This window comes from Leuciscus leuciscus (assembly GCF_965113295.1).
Source record: "Leuciscus leuciscus genome assembly, chromosome: 2".
NCBI lineage: Eukaryota > Metazoa > Chordata > Actinopteri > Cypriniformes > Leuciscidae > Leuciscus > Leuciscus leuciscus.
In genome coordinates this window covers 7,532,312-7,552,212 of record NC_138726.1, presented here as the reverse complement: position 1 = coordinate 7,552,212, position 19,901 = coordinate 7,532,312, and the positions used below count along the sequence as shown (strand labels likewise).

Here is a 19,901-nt window from a genome sequence, read left to right as displayed (position 1 = left end):
GAACTGTTAAAAAAAAAAAAATTCTTTGATGCAATCATATATTTCTTTGACACAGACATGCCGCTTTTTTCTTGGAAAACAGTAGTGCTGACAGTCAACATGCATCTAGATAAAATCATAGCTTTAAAAGTCAAAACACGGGCTTGAGCTACACTAAACAGACTAAGCACCTCTCGGGTTTATGTGGACAGTGCAGAAAGATACAAGCTGTGTTCTGATTCACAGGGTCCCTGATTCACAGTGTAACACCCTGCAATGTCATCAAACACTTGAGTTGCCAAACCAGATTATGCTTTAAGGATATAAAGATTATCATGGATTAGGGATATATGCATTTATAATTAATATAATATGAATATAATACACCAAAGCATTTTTATATAATTTTTTTTATTGCATAATGTCTAATCATGCAATGTCTAACCCCAAATCACCTAAATGTTGTGATAAATAATTTACACTTTTTTAAATAAAAAGAAATGTTTTCATAAACATCATCTCATTTAAAAATGTAAATTCTGTCATCATTTAGGCTACTCACCCTCATGTCATTCCAAACCTGTATGGGTTTTTTCTCTGGAACATAGAAGAAGATGTTGAAAAATTTCTTATTTTTTCCCCTCCAATGAAAGTCTGTTTTATAAATATGAAATATATATTTTGAAATATCTTCTTTTGTGTTTCACACAGAAAACAGTCATTTGAAATTACATGAGTAAAATTATCAGTTTTGGGTAAACTATGCCTTTAACTGTTTGTAATCCATGGACACGATAATGAGAATGGCTTGTAATGGTCACATCTCGTTTTGTATTCGTGCCTAGCAGTCACTCAAGATTAATAAATCTCGACTCCTTTTCATGTTTACGTCACCCAAGCATTGTGTATTATTGTGTATACTGTCTGTATGACTTGAAACTCACCCTGTAAAGTCCACAATCGGGCAGCACAGTAGCCATTAATGGGTGGTATAATGCCCTTTTCACAAGATGTAAAATAAGTCTTTGTGAGTGTGTATGTGATGTCTTAGCTCAAAATACCCCACAGATATTTTTATATAGCATGTTAAAATTGTTACTTTTTGAGGGTGAGCAAAAACGCACCGGTTTTGTGTCTGTCCCTTTAAATGCAAATGAGCTGCTGCTCCCGGCATAGAGGGCGGAGCTTCAACGGCTCATGTCCTTTTACCTCACACAGACACGCACTGAAAATTTCACAAACTTTTAGCCTTTTATGTTCAAACCAATCAGACAAAGAGTCAGACAATGATGGAGAGACTCAAGAAAAAGTGACAACATGTAGAAGCAACAGGACATTTCTGAATGGTTAGTTGATGAATTTATGTAGCTTATGTGTAGTTATCTTCTAGTCAATTGATTAGCATATTCTGTCATGATAATCTATAAATCGTGTTCCGGGGGCGGGGTTTATGTAAATTTTAGGGTTTGTGATGTCACTAACATGGGATGAATGTCATATAGTCCCTACCAGCCATTTGTTGTAGTCCTTAAAAAGCTATTTCTTTAAAAGAAAATATCTCCCTTTGCTTTGAACTTTGAGCATTGTAACTGCAGATGTTGTTTATGCTCAAAAAACAACATTACACACTAACTAAAGTAAGAAAAGTGAAATCATAATCAACCACTCCTTTAATGTTGAGTAGTTATAGATCTCTGAGCTTGCAGGTCTCAGCCAATCAGCACTTAAGAAATCCTCACATTTCAGAACATTCTATGTTAATTGGTTCTTATTTCCCTTGTCGTTCATCACTACATGACATTAACATTAAACGTAACTGCCGTGTCCTGATTCTGAACCCCACGACAGAACAGAAACACATGATAGTAAGTATCTACTCTCAACAACATCCTGTGAGAAACACTGTCAAATGGGATTTTCCACTCAATATGTCATGGTGTAAACTGGTTTAAAGAACATTTCAAACAACTGAAGTCAACAGTCATGACACAAACATCAAACTCAGCTAATGGAGTAAAATCTGGTCCTAACATGAAAACACTTGCACATCCAAACCTTGTCCTGAGGTGTGGTTCTACATTGCGTTGGAGGAAAGACAAAACAATGATTCAGTATCCAAAACTGGAGTCTGACACATTTACACAAACAACTAAAATAAACTCATATCATATTCCACTTTTATTTTCTTGCCCATGCAACACTTGCCACCACAATGCTCATTTATATCAATGCTTGTGATGTAAAAAATATAGCAAGTCCGTTTTTATTTATAAAGTCCATAATTTATTGGGTGGGTGGGTGGGTGGGTGGATGGATGGATGGATGGATGGATGGATGGATGGATGGATGGATGGATGGATGGATGGATGGATGGATGGATGGATGGATGGATGGATGGATGGATGGATGGATGGATGGATGGATGGATGGATGGATGGATGGATGGATGGATGGATGGATGGATGGATGGATGGATGGATGGATGGATGGATGGATGGATGGATGGATGGATGGATGGATGGATGGATGGATGGATGGATGGATGGATGGATGGATGGATGGATGGATGGATGGATGGATGGATGGATGGATGGATGGATGGATGGATGGATGGATGGATGGATGGATGGATGGATGGATGGATGGATGGATGGATGGATGGATGGATGGATGGATGGATGGATGGGTGGATGGGTGGGTGGATGGGTGGATGGATGGATGGAAAGTCTTTCACATTTCAAGCGCTCAAAAAGCTCTGACATTCCTTCATTTGTGCTATCAAAAACGATACTCCAGACTTATATTTTTCTTGTTCACTGGAAACTTTAATCCATCTTTCTGCCCAGACATTTTTGTATAAATCAGAAAGCACAGACAGCCGAACACTGGGAGTTAGTGTCTCTTTGCGTCACCACCACGTTAACATCTAACCTAAAACTGGCTCATCAAACAGGTGTGCAAGGGAAACGTAACACATCCCATCTGTACTAGGCTTTAGAAAAATTCTGATGCCCAAGTTCTGCAATCTGCACTATATCATTTACGTAAAGCAAATATTTTGCTTCACAAAACAAGTACATGTTTTTCCAGAAATCCCAGAGCCATCCCTCAATCGGCCGTCACACTGCTGTCCAAAAAACAAGATATGCAAAGGAATATGCTATCATTTGCATGGTAAAGGGTAAGAAAGATTACCAAATCTGTGATGTCAAAACATCTAAATTCCAGGAAGAGAGCCAGTAGACCCGAGCAGCTGTGGAACTGAAAAATAAATGTTGGGAGCGAAATGTAACTCATAGGGTTTTCCAAAGGGTTGATATGCCAGAAACGAATACAACAAATAGCAAAATGACATAAGTGTAATTTATTTTGGCTGTCTGATTTCAACCTCACCATGGGGCGCTCTGAACAAAGGTGCAAAGCAGTTCAGCATCAAAGATCCTCAAGCTCTTCTTGATGATCATATTATGACTTCTTATTACAACTGGTCAAATAAAATAGCATACAATGAAATATGGTCAACAATGTCAGAGAGTTGGGGTAGAGGTCATCCAATGCAAACTGCTCCAGATATTTCCATGGATCAGGAAACTAGATGTGATCAACCCAAGTTCATCAACAGTTCATCAGTATAACCTTTCACCAGCTATAATGAGGGACAAAGATGGACGTTTAAAGCAGGCAAATCATTTGACAAATTCAATCATCTTTGTTTTTCAATTTTTAAAGAACATTGAAGACACTTGGATTCCTTTTTTCCTGATCAAGTACATTTTGTCTGAAATGATAAACATCTTAATGGCGAATCCAAATGATCTAGGCCCAAAACCGCAATCTTCTATTGCAAAACAACCTAGTTGAAGAAACCAAAACAAAGTGTGTGTCACTTCCGTGACAATTCCAATTGATTCCACCATCTTATCTTTCCATGAAGCAATCAGTCCTGATATCAACATCCTACTATCCATAAAATGATAGAGGTGTTAAAATGAGACTATTTGTAATAAACTTCAAACATTTATATGGTCTGCCAATTGAGTTTTCCACTGTCCAGTGGCAGCAAAACATTTCCTCTGTTCGTTAAAAGTGTCATTTCCAACCACAAGGCACTCATTTACGCTCGTAATGTTAGCATTGACTTTGCACGTATTTGTGATTTTGCCAGGAATTGACTCTTTCATTTGAAAGGAAATCAAAGCAGGAAGCGAATATCAATAACAAATGGACATTAAAAAGAAGGACTGTCCCCACAGGACGATGCTTTGAACAAGAAGCTTTTAATGATAATCAGTCATAAAGACATCATTCCCCAACAAAGGACACAAATATTGTGTTTATTATTCAGAATCTAAAGAATAAAATGTTCAGGGCAAACACACAAAATAACAGCATGAACATCAAGGACAACATGCTTCATATTCATTAGAGCAAATCCATTTTCTGCTGACACAACCTGTTATCTGTGCTAACTTCACCTAAGCTGGAACTCATTACCTACAGTAGTTATAGGTGATATATAGGATATTCACAATATATTAATAACACTGTTTCTGGTCAGTGGCCGATGCCAATACCGATATCTACAGTTGAGTGTGACCAATATAAATTATCTAAAATGAATTAATGACAACCACAATATAAAATGTTAGAACATAGGCCTAAATATTCTGAAACTAAAACATTTATTTCAATATTTAGGGAAAACTTTAATAAGGTATATGTTATAGGGCTGGGCGCTGATGTCTCGCTAGAGATTTTGCTATATCATGTATGTCGTAGTATGTATACGCGTAGCACATCACTTATTGACACTGTAGAGTGATGAAACACATGAATGAGACAATAAAGAGTGGGACATGCTTGATGTTAAAATAACTCTGACTGGCACACTGCCAAAGTGACCATACAGAAATCTGCCTTTCTCTGAAGGCAATCGCGAAGCGAAGTGCGCGCACAGAAAGCGGGTCTCACAGCGAGAAGGACCTGGCTGCAGCCTGCAGAGGGGGGTGGGGCTACACCTGTCGCTCCACCCCATAATTACTCTGATTGGCTTTTCATATTTTTCATATCTTTCATATGCATACATGATAGGAAATGTTCTGGAGTTGTCTTCACTAAATGCACAGAAAATACAACATTAGTATGGAGCTAATAAAATGACAAAATGATTTGAATTTGAATTGTGTAAATTTGAATTATTTACAAGTGTCATCTAACAAATTTGAATTTTATGTGGTATTTTAAATAGTTCTGAATTTGATTTCTTTAAACGAATATTGAACATTTGAAATTTAACGAATTGAAATGTTTTTATGGCTGAATTTTATAGACATGTATTTTCAAACTGCAATTTTTTTTGTTCTGAATTCTTAGACTGCAAATATTCAGCTTTAAAAAATACAGATTCAAGTTTTCAAGATGAAGAAGAAGAGTGAGACTGAGACTGACTGAGACTTTCTCAGACTCAGACTTTTCTTCTTAGACTGAGAAAAGCCAGAAAAAGTTTTTTCGGCTCATGTGGATGAAAGACAACTCCCAGAATGAACTTGCTTCGCTGCCCTACGAGGCCACTCCCAAGCCACGCCTACCGGTTACAGAGGGCAGTATCGGAAGAAATGATACAACTAGGTGACTAGTTGACTCAAAACTGAAAAGACGCTGTTTTATCGTGAGATCCCCCTATGGGCGGGTTAAAAACATGCGGACCGAGCTCCTCCTACTGGCTGTAGTCTCTCGCCTCTGGACAAAAAATCCTCAGATGACGCTAAATGACGATTTTTGCGTCATCTGAGGGTTTTTTCTAGACGCACAATACAGAAATCTCTCGTCTCAGGGGGACATGAGGGAGGGAAGCACGAGCACGGTCATTCGAAAATACTACCAGGTTTCTACTGATACAAAGCTTGATGCTTATAGGTGAAGTATCCCTTTAATTATGAAATATCTATTCGTGGTGGACGGTGTACACAAACCCTGTACTTAAGTTAAAGTAGAGAAACACTAATAAAATATTCCTCCAGTAAAAGAAAAGTTTCTAATGCAACACAAATAAGATAGACCAGAGCTAAGTAAGACATTATTATGAATGATTAGGAGAACACTTGATTTGAGAATATCACATTACTCCCGGATCTTGGCTCATTTGAGCGGGACAAGACTAAATCAAGTGTTTATTGTTTACTTGATTCACTTTTAACTGCTGCAAGTTTAATATTCTGGATCAGTCAAATTCATAAATGAACCATTTGATGTTATTAGTGAACCAGTTGATTGAAAAATCGGCTCAAAAGATTCGCTCACGAAACGGACATCACTGTCGGGTCTCGGAGAAGATCTTGATTTCTTCACTTTCAAATAATGAGGAACTGCATTTTTTCCTGAAATTAAGTGGAGGAAAAAGACTCATATTATGCTTTGCAATGTAGTGAAGAAAAAGAAAGTTCCATAAAAATGTAAATAGCATGGCAGACACATTAGCCTACAGTTTCATTTAGCCTAGTCATCATACAACTGCACCCGACATGCCTTATAAAACCAATCACAACTTTAAGTATAAGTGTGTCTTGCCATGTTATTTAAGTTAAAATGATACTGATATCTTTTTCATTTCCTTTCTCATACTATGGTGCTATGAAGTAATCACATTTCATGAATCATTTAAAGGACAAGTTCGGTATTTTACACTTAAAGCCCTGTTTACAGATCGTATCTGATGAAATAGAACGGTTAAGATTAAAATTTGGACACATGCTCCTGTCCCGAGAATTTTAGGTTTATTTCGCTTTTGTGGACCTATTTTGCCAAACGCGTCACACCCGTGATTCTTCCGTTGAGAGCTTGAATAATAGACACTCCAGCCCAGTTGGTGGCGATAATGCACCTTTGCCAATTGCAAGCAAACCACGGGCATTTCATTGAATACACAGAAGAAGCAGAAGAAGAAGCGGCGGAGTAATACCGTAAAGGTGCTGCGGTCTCACAGCACGTCCTATTAAGTCAATGGAGTTGGACAAAAACTACAATAAAACCTGTTGGAATGCATCTTTTTCAGCGATTTTTGAGGGAATATATCAGTGAACACCCCTGACCACTCGGTGAGTTTCACGTCTTTGTAAACGAAAGTTTAATGTGTTTTTAGGACGGAATCTTCCAGTGCATATAGACAACCATTGTGGGGGTGGGGGGGGGGGGAAGCGAAATAAACCTAAAATTCTCGGGACAGCAGCATGTGTCCAAATTTTAATCTTAACCGTTCTATTTCATCAGATACGATCTGTAAACAGGGCTTTAAGTGTAAAATACCGAACTTGTCCTTTAATTCATAAGTCAGACCTGATCCTCCTGCTGAGGATAATCAACCAATACATTTTGTTTAAATGTTGTGGGTTTGTTGGTGCATTAGCCTAAAGACCAGCTTAGCAAAACAATAATTTCAGGAACATTTCGAGATACAGGCTAATCGTTTTTCTGCGCTTTATAATGAAGACTTTTCACTGAACTGTATGCCACTGGAATTACAGAATATTAGAAAATGAAGCATTTATAAGAAGCATCATGTTGAAAAAACTTAACATTTCATCAGAACTTAATAATGTATAATCACATTCGTGTGGACTATTTTGGAAAGCAGCCTTTAAAACACTAATTATTAGATACTACAGCAATCCATTAAAATAAACTGTCAGGAAGAGCCAAGAAAACATTGCTCATCCACTTACACTAACAGCTAATTTGTTGCAGAACACGAATACATGGACCAACTCATCAGAAACTGAAGTAGTCTCCAACATTGAGGTCCAGATTTGATCACTGCATGCCACTATTCCCAAGGGTTCACAGTCGTCAAGTAAAAAAAGAGCGATCACACAAACATCTGCAAATGGAAATGCTTGAAAACACCCTGTTTTGTTCATGATATATTTAGTGTTCCACACCAGGTTTTACTTACATTATGTAATTCGTTTTTTTAGCATCCAAGTTTAAACAATACAGGATCTTGTACAGAGAATAGCCTAAACTGCAAGGCTTTTGAGAGCACTCATTTTATGATGATACGTTAAAACTAGAGAAATCATGTTTCCTGGTTTCCCTTTGCCAATGAACATCATGCAGCAGCATCATTAATATCCAGTCACCGATTGTAAGAATAAGCATTATTGCTTAATGTTTGTTCCCTGACAAATGCAGTAAGTCACACATGATTAGACACTAAGACAAATGCCTCAGAACATAACCAAAGACTTCAGATATGCAAATGAATATGAGTGAGTTTTTTTGCCATGATTTGAGTGTTTAGAGACAAAATTTATGAGACAACAGAAATCAGAAAAGTTAATGCACTGTGAACTAGCATGAACAAACAATGATTATCTTTTATTAGCTAGGCCTAATGTTAACAATGATTAATCAATACTGTAACAAATGTATTGCTCATTGTTAGTTCATTTTAAATAATACATTAACTAATGTTAATAAATGAGACCTTATTGTGAAGCGTCACTAGCAACCCTGTACACTTTTTTTCTTGTCACATTGTTTATGAATAGATTGAGGAATACTAAAAGGGGTTATGTCTAACTTAAAAAAATTAATAATGGAGAGGGTTGTGACATCCCTGGTCGCTAAAGACCCGAAGTCCATTTAAGAGTTAATACACATTTCAAAAGACTTTTTATTAAGCATTTTCTTTCAAAAAAAAAAAAAAAGTTGTTTACAATAAATACTTTGCTAGGTTTGTAAATATTTTAAATATCCTGAATAGCCTAAAATGATGTAAATATAACTTCATAAACCCATTTTTCAGGAAAACGACCAACACAAATGTGATGATCAACGCATCACAGACAACCAAATGTATGAATGAAATATATAGCCTAAATAAAGCCACATGCACAATATTAACCAAAGCATTTTGCAACCTTTTTTGCTGCCAGGTGTGAGTACATTTTGTTAAAGGTCGCACTGGTGCAACCACCACGTTGCCCAGACTGATAAGAGCTGCCAATTCTGTTGAATATGAAAAAATTATAATAATCAAACGGCAAACGAATCCGGAATGAAGCTGTGATTCTCATTTGAGCTGCACAGCGCAGACTGTTTATCAGTGTGGACCAATAAAAGCTCAGAACAGGTTTCTGAAGAATTCTGTTATAAACCATTTCAGATCAAATAGTGCTGATGTGGAAACCAGGAGAAGCATTGTGCCATAAACGAACAAGTTTTAGATGGCTTTTCAGTTCACAAATCACCAACATTCACCATAGATTTAATGTAGTAACGATAAATGTAACCATGGTATTGAGGCAGAAATAGTCAAATGTTTTTACATTATTAATTTCAGGGTTTGTACAACCTTTTAAGAGTGAAATTCAAGCACTTTTCAAGGACTTCCAAGTGCTTCATACTTTTTCCAGCACTTCAGGCTCTAAATATTATCCATTACATTTTTTTTTTTTTTTTTATCTAAAAAAAAAAAGTTTTTTTTACATGATACTGTTATTAATATATTAGGCTGCATAAATTCGATTAGCCGGAACCGGGAACACTTCCTATAACACCCGATGTACTCAGTACATCATAAGAAGAAAAGCATCTACGCTAATGTTAATCTTTCTGCTTATTCCGAGGTTCACTGTAATCAGCCGTATCCATATCAGATGGAGGACCTGCGCCAAGACAAGACCACAACTAGGGCTGTCAACGAATATTCTAAATTCGAATATATATTCGAATAGTTTTAAAAAACAGAAATTCGAACGTTAAAATTAATATTCGAATGTGAATTTCGAATATGGAAAAACACGCCCGCGGAAGCAGAGGCGCGGCTGTCTGCTCTGCGAGTGGGCGCGCGCGCTGCCTGAGGGACAGGTCACACGAGTCGCACTGTCTAGCACAGCGTCACTGCTGAAAGTTGACAGTGCACTAAAAGACAATGGAATAAATTGCAGTCAGTTTTTCCTTTTTTTAATACAAGCACCAATAATGTAAGTAGCCTTTTTCTTTTTTAATAGCGCTTTATTTTTTATGAACCTCAGGCTCAGGGTAAAAGTTCTTTGTTGTCACATTTCTCGGAATTGTGTGCCTCATTTTATTTAACGTTAAACAGAAATGTTCCATGTTTACCACAGCACAGCTCGCTCGGATCGTTCAATGTCGGTTCTATACTGTAAAACTTTTAATGTTAATAAATTTGTTTCAATCACTGAATGAAGCCTGCTATATTTGGGACAAGAGTCGCGACCTTAAATTGCTTGCACAAAACTCTTGATCAGCACTCAACATGTGCTTATTGTTGTTAATTTAAACCGTTATGCGCAGAGAGAGCGTGAGCGCGAGGGCGCGCGAGAGAGAGAGAAAGAGTGCCTGCGAGTGAGCGAGACTGAGGTCTGCGGTCTTGGCCATTAGTTTATTTACTTGGTTTTGTGTTGGTAATACATTGTCAAATATGTTTAAACTTAAATTAACTACCTATACAAATGTATGTATGTCTCTTTGTATTAATTTGTCCTGTTATTGACGTAATGCGAATACGTCAATAACTGGTTGCGCATTGCGCAACCAGATGTTCGAATAGTTCGAATATTCGTGTGTTTTTTAGAGGGAATATTCGAACGTCATTTTTGAGCAATTTTGACAGCCCTAACCACAACGCATGATGTAGTCAGCCGGATCCGGACCGTATCCAGATCAGATGGAGGACCTGCGCCAAGACACGACCACAACGCATGATGTAGTCAGCCGGATCCGGGCCGGATCCAGATCAGATGGAGGACCTGCGCCAAGACACGACCACAACGCATGATGTAGTCAGCCGGATCCGGGCCGGATCCAGATCAGATGGAGGACCTGCGCCAAGACACAACCACAACGCATGATGTAGTCAGCCGGATCCGGGCCGGATCCAGATCAGATGGAGGACCTGCGCCAAGACACGACCACAACGCATGATGTAGTCAGCCGGATCCGGACCATATCCAGATCAGATGGAGGACCTGCGCCTAGACACAACCACAACGCATGATGTAGTCAGCCGGATCCGGACCGTATCCAGATCAGATGGAGGACCTGCGCCAAGACACGACCACAACGCATGATGTAGTCAGCCGGATCCGGACCATATCCAGATCAGATGGAGGACCTGCGTCTAGACACAACCACAATGCATGATGTAGTCAGCCGGATCCGGGCCGGATCCAGATCAGATGGAGGACCTGCGCCAAGACACGACCACAACGCATGATGTAGTCAGCCGGATCCGGACCATATCCAGATCAGATGGAGGACCTGCGCCAAGACACGACCACAACGCATGATGTAGTCAGCCGGATCCGGGCCGGATCCAGATCAGATGGAGGACCTGAGCCAAGACACGACCACAACGCATGATGTAGTCAGCCGGATCCGGACCGGATCCAGATCAGATGGAGGACCTGGAGGAGAACTGGCCCCCAACTGAGCCTGGTTTCTCACAAGGTTTTTTTCTCCATTCTGCCCCTGATGGAGTTTTGGTTCCTTGCCACTGTCGGCTTTTTCGCCTTTTTTTCACGTTTGTTGCCATTGGCTTTTGGCTTGCATTGATCTGCCTGCATTGACACCATTATATGAGAACTGAACTGAGCTGGACGATGACATCATGGTTTTCTCCAAAGAAAACAATATATATATAAATTAACTAAATTAATAACTTTTTTACAACAAATGAAACATCACTGAACTTACTTCAGCTGTACTGTGATGCTATTTTCTTCTGGAAGCAAACTTTGTTGCATTTTCCTGTTATCTCTGTAAAGCTGCTTTGAAAAAATCTTGTAAAAAACACTATATAAATAAATGTGACTTGACTTGACTTGACTTGACTTAATAATAGTGAATGTTCTCAACTTCTCAACTCAAGCTCACTGCTTTACTGTCAAATGTGCATTTCCAAGAAATAAGCATGTAATATTATTAGTTACTGCACGTTAATGCAAAACAAGTAGGCTAATTTTATGATTAAATTAACTTCATATTTAAAAATCCCCACAGCACTACCAAGGTAGCCACCGTCTGTAGAACTTAGGGGTCTGGAGCCCTGTACATTCACTTCAATACCATTACAAAGAAGTCTCCCTGAGCGGTTATTTTAGAAAAGTGCTCTGAGAAACATTTTAGGACAAATTAGGAACGTTCAATGCCGTCTCACTTCTATTTATCTAAAGGAGGATAGAAATTCCAGCCACACTTTTTTGTGAGGATGATGCCTGAATTCACACAACCACCCACAGACGCCAAAAACACTGAGTTCCCCAGCACAACACAGCCATTTATGCACTGGAAATCTGTATGAGCCTAAAACGGAGGACACTGCTTACCTATTCATATGCCACAAGTGACAGAGACGATTCAGAAAGAGCAGCCCTTAAAGTCTGAAGCCTGGAGGAAAGCCAGCTTATCTGATGCCCTCTTAGAGGCAAGTCAGTGTCTTTGAGCAACTGAAAGAAAGGCTTCACTCATTTGAACTCTATGGATGCTTATAATTGCTGAGAAAGACACTGCAGCATCACCAAGACTCCTTCAAAACATAAACAGTTGTCCGTTCAGAGAAGACACAGGCTACATCACAAGAAGGACTGTGTAAATGTCTGGAGTCCGGCTCACAATTAAAGAATTAAATGATTTTTCTACTGAAACACAGAAAACCAAAACTCTGAGTCTGACCCAAGGCATGACGTACTGAAGAACACGGAAGCGCAGATGAAAGAGCAAAACAACACACCGGTCACAAATTAGAAGTCTAACATGAGAATTTTTAAAGCAGCACTCAGTAGCTTCGGGACTTCTTCGCTGTATTCTCGCTTTTTGCTCGCAGGTTTCTCTCTAGAGCTCCCCCCACAGCTTCGGAATAGATATTTGACAACACTGTTGTAAAAACTCGTTGTTGATTCTCAGACACCAGAGGCTATAGATCAACGACATCAAAGCAGATGGGACGTTCTTTAAAACGTCTTCTTCATTCGGGTTCGGACAGCGTGAGGGAGCGCAATAATGACAGCATTTTAGCAGATTTCTTTTGGCCGTAAAGCAATTGTTTACATCGCGAGACCTGATATCACGCGAGACTTCCTGACGCAGCGGCCGGCGGCCCGCCGGCTCAAAGTTGCAAGTGCGTATTTTCCGCTCACGGGCACCAGGGGGGTGCGAAACGACCACCATTCAACCCGAAATAAGTAATATAACCATTCCAATGACTCCGAAGCTATTCAGTTAAGGTAAAAAAAGTTACTTAGTTCACCTTTAAAGAGAAATTTCGGAGGAGCTTGAGTGTGTTGCCCAGGCCTGTTTGTTTGAACCGCGAGATGTGTTGCATATACTCGCTAGAATCAACTTTTGTAAATAATAACACTATTAATAACTTCACACACACAAAAAAAAAACTCCTACATTCTACATCATGCGTAGGGCCAGAGGTCACTCTTCCGCCGGAACTAGACTTGCGTTAGCGGAAGCCAGTGATTTTATACTTTATAAAGTTATAAATATAGATATTTTTCTTACAAAAATGCATTGCTTCGCTTTAGAAGGCCTTTATTACCATACTGGAGCCATATGGATGTGCTTTTATTTATTTTTTGGGCTTCAAAATCTACCATTCACTCCCATTATTAAGCTTGGAAGAGCCATGATATATATCTTCCTTCAGCCAAACACAGTCAGAGTTATATATATATATATAAAATTAAAATTATCCTATAATTGACTCACCCTCAAGCAATCCTATATGACTTTCTTCCTTCAGCCAAACACAGTCAGAGTTATTTATATATAATATATAAATAACTCTGACTGTGTTTGGCTGAAGGAAGAAAGTCATATAGGATTGCTTGAGGGTGAGTCAATTATAGGATAATTTTAATTTTGGGGTGAACTAAGCCTAGGCCTTTAATCAATGTTGGGAATGAAACGAAGTGCAAGAATGTGTTATTTCCTTCACTGCACGTATTTCTTGTGACAGTTAAAGGGCTACATAAGTCAGTGTAATAGGGGATAGTGAAGAACATCACTTTACACCATCGTTTGTGTGCGGACGTGCTGCTTGCTTCAACCTTTAGATATGTAAACATGATCATGTGCTGTAAATGAAAGCACCTGTAGACTCATTCCACACGATTACGCACAGCTCGAGACACGTAAAGTCCTGTTTCCTCTGCATCCGCTTTCCACAACACAGGAAGAGCTCTCCGGCGGATCCGTATGAACACACACACAGGTCCGCTCTCAACTGACCCAAACCTCAGGGCCAAATGTGGAAATCAATGCGACATAGAGCGCTTAAATTGCCATTTAGAGATCAATGCCTGCGGCTTGAAAACACATAGTAACAAGTGACCGCATGAGTCATCGCGCGCGCGCGCTTTATTTTCACTGTTTACATGTACACGCGACAAATACAGTAGGTGTGTGTGCTGAGATTTACTGACAAAAACACTCATATATCAAATAAAAACACATTATACAGTATGTTATCATAAAAACATTTGCTTTAGCGGTGTTGTACATATACATACAAAAGCAAAACGACCACACCATCATCAAAACCAGCTTTAAACCTCCCATTTAGACAAGCACATGATACTACGTAATTCATAAACACAAACAACAATAATCAGTGTTGCTCCCTGATAAAAACCGATACGGCATTCCTATTGACACCGATTATAACACGTCAAAGAAAGTGAAATCCATCCATTAATCTCTTGAACCACAGCAGCAGCACTATTTGTAGCTAACGGCCTAAATAAATCACAACACTCCTCCAAACACACACCACCACTTACCAGCCTTCTCCTGGTCGTATCCCACCACTGTGAAATAATCAGCAAGTCTAGCCATGGTTTCCTCTTTTGGCGAAATTCTGCAACACAATTCAGCATTTTTCTTTCTTCAAAAGCACAGCCATGTTTGACACAGAGAGAGCCAGTGCGCCTGCGTGGACTGGCGGTTGGCCGTGCATGGGCGTGGGTCCTGCGCGTGCATTCACTGACACTGGCGATACATAACATAGGCTATTACACTCATATATTGAAAGGGATTTCTTAAGACTCAAATAATGTCGAGTAATGTTATACTGCTGCAAAATGAATTCATGTTTGTTTGTTTAACTTCTCTTACGTAGACAATGCAAAAGTTGGTAATTCGCATGTCTCAGAATTTTATTTTGTTTTGATGCCACCATGTAAATGTTTAAAAATAATATGTCATGATGATGCAGCCTAGGCTAATATGTGATAATGATTAACCTTTGAACACAGATCGTCACTGCTTTTCACAGTTTTTTTTGTGTTTGTTTTTTCAGGTAACGTTAAGTTGGGAGATGATCGACAAAAGTGAGACAGTGATTGTAAGTTTTAAAAGTTACATACGTAATTTTACTTTACAACAAAGTCCCTACTGGAATGTATATCAGCTGGTTATGCTGGTTTTGGAACATGGTTTCGAGTTGTGGTATACTAGCTCTAACCAGCTACCAGATCAATCTTAGACTCACCAGTCCAAATTATCCATAATCTAGATTCTTTTGGACCAGCTAATGACCACAAATTACTCGCATAGTAAGTAATCATATGAAAATATCCAGACCAAATGACATGGCTCATATTAGTTTATAGTAGTATAAATAATGTTCATAACCCATCAGATGATATGGTATTTACAAGGTGGTTGAGGAGATTCCCCCTTTCATGTAAAGCGCTATATAAATGTAACGAATTATTAATTATTATAATTATTATTTATAAGATCCTCGCAATTAAATTACTTAATGCAATTTTTCTACAATAAGATATATATATATAAGTATATATTTTTTAAATTGTCCATTCATGCATTTTGTTGTTTATGTATGTTCTTTATTCCCATTGAGAATAAAGCAGTTTACAATGGCACTGAATGATTACCATATTCACATACTATGGTATTTACCGAGGTGCTTCCAAGAATGGCATGGTAAATTGTTGTTAGTAGCTAAATTACATTTCTCAAGGAATGTTGCAGTTTTCAAATGACTTTTTTCATCTCTTTACTCTTCCTATGATCACCCCCAAAACAACAACAGTATGAAATTGCTCAATGACATCAGGGTGTTCACAGTGACTCATTGTAACTGTAGCATACCTGAACATGTGACGCACAGGTAGATCTATACCGCTCACCTGCCTCTCATCATACATGATCAAATATCAGCAATTCGTGTGATGGCTATGACATGTTGGTTTAACAAACAATATTCACCATATAAGGGCTGAGAGGCAAACAACTGGATGGTGTCAGTGTGTGGATATTGTGCAATCTTTGACTTCCCATATAAGGATACATCAGGACTGCACAGTAATTAACATGAACTGGTTACATTTATGTGAAATAAATGTTGGTGGTTCAATGTAAACATTTCAATGTTTTTTTTTAGAAATGATGGACTTTATTTTAGTACCAGATACATTTAGTTTTGATATTGATGCAATTTGATCTAGTCTAAAGTATAAAAAAAAAAAAAAAAATTATAACTAGGTGAAGGTCAGGCATTCTCCCAAAATGTAAACGTACCGTTATCTGTGTTTACATATCCAGGAATAGACCGATCAGTTTTACCTCTTGCATAGAAAATCTGCTAAATGACTCTAAATATCAGCTTAATAAGTATACGCTTAATGGTACTTTCTGACACTGTAATGAGCATTATAGTTTTCTTTAAATATAGATAAAAAATCTGTCTGTATCTCTTTTTATTTGATCTTTGTGTACTATGTTAAAACTAAATCACTTCATTACATAATTAATTATATGATATACTTTTGTGTCAGTTAAAATGAGTCAAATCAAGCCAAAATTAATTACATTCCATTATTTTTTATGCAGCATATTAATTTTATGTCAAACAAGTTTTGTGTGTGAAACAAGAAGCTGATTTCACGTTTGTTCTGTCTTTTTAGGGACGCACGTATCATAGTTGTACCCCCAACCAACACCCAAAATCATGAGCAATGTTACTGGTAAAAGAATTCCAAAGAATTCCCCGGATTGGCGGTTGCCTATTCTTCCCAGAAACACTGATAAAAAGTCATTACAGAAATCACCCATCAATATCCTGAGTTTCGTTTTCATCTCTTTCATGCTGTAATTGAGGTGGTTACCCTGAGCTACAGAGAGGAAGTGCTGGGATGAGAGAGTGTGTGAGGCGTGAGCCCCTCCCACCCTCCAGTATAAATGCACTAACTCCTGCTGAGGAGAGTCAGACTATTAGCAGAGTATCAGCGCTGCACCAGCAAGTCAAACGCCTCTGGATTACTTTCTACACGGACTTCTGAAGCCAGCCGAGAGTACTTCAACACAGGTATGCATATGTGTTTCTGTTAGTTGCTCAGTGTCTTTTCTTTTGAGGTCAATGTGCACAGGATATCTGTACAGTTATGTGAGAAACTGAGCCTCAGTTTTGCATCTATAAGCCAGGAAAGTAGCTTCTGTCTTTTAGGCAAAAAATCAAATTTGAAGGGAATTTTAGTGACTTTTTTTAATTGAATTTTATTGGGTGCTGATGGAGTTGGAGACACCCTGCTTTGTAAAAATCCACTGTTTTGTACATCACTGTCCCTTTTGCAGCTCATCAGGGACCTTACGCATAGTTGCAAGTTTACTTATTCATAGAAAGTGCGACCTCAGCTTGACATTGTAAATAAATGCACAATGAGTGTAAATAGATTGGATTTTGGACTCTTGTGCAAGCGTGAGCAAAGCATGGTTGGCACAGTGTAGGGGAGTTGCATGCAGGTGATTGGAGGTTGCTTTCTGTCAAACTGGATATCTAACAGATGATTCATATGCTTTTTCCTTCAAGATTTCAGCCACGATGCAACTGATCCTGCAGTCAATCTTCTGCTGCTGCCTGCTGGCCACCGTTGCACCCAGTGTGGACAGTGCAAAACACGACCTGAAAAGAAGGTGAGCTGAAGTGATTTGATTTGGGTTTTTTAGTCATGTTCGGCATTGGTTGAAAAGTTTCTTATGAAAATGGCTCCTCTTCTTGATTCTTAGTGTCCGGCTGCAGAGATCAAAAAGGGATTTGAGCCTTGCTGCACTGAGGACTTTAGACAACAGCCAGTTTGTCAGAGAGGACGATGTCAAAGACAACTTAAGGCCACATTCCAGGTAAGAAAAAAGGCATTGCCTACCAAAAAGTTATGTGTGGTGGTTTCACATGATGGAGTCAACCAAGTAACGTCAAAAACTAAGGCTATATGCCAAATTAAATTGCTCAGGAACACCGGGCATGGCATTAACGTCCTCTTCCCCTGTTTGTCTTGACAGCACTGGCATCAGCATGAGGACAAAACGCTCCAAGAACTCCATCAACCAGTCCAGAAGAGCGGGCTGCTCGCTTGGCACCTGCACGGTGCATGTTCTAGCACACCGTATCCATGACCTCAACAACAAGCTCAAGATCGGGAATGCACCCGCGGACAAGATCAATCCCTTTGGGTACGGCCGGCGGCGAAGGTCCGTTCCAGAGAAAGTAATGACTCTGAGACAGGAGGGCAAAGGGCTGAGGACGGCGTGGAGAAGCTCAAACTCTCAGTCACGCCTGCACAGGTTAGAAGCGCTACTCAGACGGACGTGAGCGCACAGAGCGGGAGCTCTCCGGGACGCGGCGACAGAGGCTCGCTGGCCAAATGATCAAATTCTACAAATGCCTCAGACTCCTGCCAAGAGTTCTCTAGCGCATTCTTTTCCAAGCACAGGGGCTGGAAGAGCAATCTTGTCTCCTGAAGTCTGTCGTCGGAGGAGAAAACGTCTAAGAGAAGCGCAGAAACAACAGCAGCTGTTCATCAAGCACCGTGAAAAAAAAATTAGGGGAGATGCCGATGGGGCTGCTGAATAAGTGTGCCTTGGATATCATTGCACTGGACTGGCCTCAGGGAAAAGCAGAACCTCCTCTCCTGGGACAAATGGACTGCCCTCCTGGTGAACCAGTCGGTGGGATTACAGCCCCGAGTTTAGCTGTGTCTGTCCAATGACTGTGTCAGAAAAGTCTTTGGACTTCAAGCCAATTCAACAGGGAAAGATTCATAATTCTAGAAAGGAATACACAGAGAGAAAGAGACTTTTTAAAATGCCAATGAAGGTGTTTCTAATTGGAATCACATTTTTGGACACTGTAAGCAAGATGAATGCCTTTGATTATGTGGATTGTCTGTGCCAGTCCACAAGGATTGTATTCGAACTTACTTGAACACTGTTATTGTTATTATTTGTATAGAGATATGTGCAATCTATTTCTTTTTTTTATCGCAAGTATATGTATATTTGAAAAAAAAATGGTCAAAGATATCACTATTTAATAGTTTTATATTACTTTATACTACTTACAGAGATAGAGCTATTTTTGTACAGGGGGAAAAAAAAGGGCATTGAAGGTAGCGTTATTATATATATATATATATTATTCATTTATGTCAAGGATGTCTCAAGCTGTTGTAATAGGATAACTTTTTATGCAATTATATATTTGTAAATTGAATCTATTTTATTTGTGTGTGTGTGTGTGTGTGTGTGTGTGTGTGTGTGTGTGTGTGTGTGTGTGTGTGTGTGTGTGTGTGTGTGTGTGTGTGTGTGTGTGTGTGTGTGTGTGTGTGTGTGTGTGTGTGTGTGTGTGTGTGTGTGTGTGTGTGTGTGTGTGTGAAATGAATTAATGTTGTCATTCAATAAACTTTTGCATACAGTTAAAGCTGATGTCCTCTGGCACTCGTCTGTTTATTTCACAGGAAGTGATGGTAGTAAAAGGAAAGTGTCTCTCCATTGTTCCCCATCTGGAATGCCAGGTGTACAGACAGATGATCAGCACCTGGTCTGGGTTATTACATGTTGACCTGGTTTCACAGACAGGGCTTAGATTA

General features: G+C 39.1%; 2 protein-coding genes across 3 annotated transcripts in view; one reads left to right on the top strand and one right to left on the bottom strand.

Moving 5' to 3' along the window:
- sbf2 (SET binding factor 2) overlaps positions 1–14,950 on the bottom strand; it is a 132,719-nt gene extending 117,769 nt beyond the window's left edge. For both annotated transcript variants that reach the window (XM_082161344.1, XM_082161345.1), the window contains exon 1: positions 14,793–14,950. In XM_082161344.1, the coding sequence (XP_082017470.1) occupies positions 14,793–14,847 (55 nt within the window). In that variant the 5' untranslated portion in view covers positions 14,848–14,950. The remainder of the gene's footprint in view (positions 1–14,792) is intronic.
- A 2,236-nt stretch (positions 14,951–17,186) lies between these two features.
- adma (adrenomedullin a) lies at positions 17,187–19,737 on the top strand. The gene is made up of 4 exons (XM_082161346.1): positions 17,187–17,344; positions 17,846–17,949; positions 18,043–18,156; positions 18,316–19,737. The coding sequence occupies exons 2-4, from the start codon at positions 17,858–17,860 to the stop codon at positions 18,623–18,625; spliced, it is 516 nt and encodes a 171-aa protein (XP_082017472.1). The 5' UTR covers positions 17,187–17,344; positions 17,846–17,857; the 3' UTR covers positions 18,626–19,737.
- Positions 19,738–19,901: the final 164 nt, after the last annotated feature.

What these genes read in the sequence shown, in the direction of transcription:
- adma (XM_082161346.1), top strand. Translation starts at nt 17,858, where the DNA reads ATGCAACTGATCCTGCAGTCAATCTTCTGCTGCTGCCTGCTGGCCACC. An exon ending in AAACACGACCTGAAAAGAAG is followed by an intron (nt 17,950 to 18,042) that starts GTGAGCTGAAGT and finishes CTTGATTCTTAG; the next exon opens with TGTCCGGCTGCAGAGATCAA. An exon ending in AACTTAAGGCCACATTCCAG is followed by an intron (nt 18,157 to 18,315) that starts GTAAGAAAAAAG and finishes TTGTCTTGACAG; the next exon opens with CACTGGCATCAGCATGAGGA.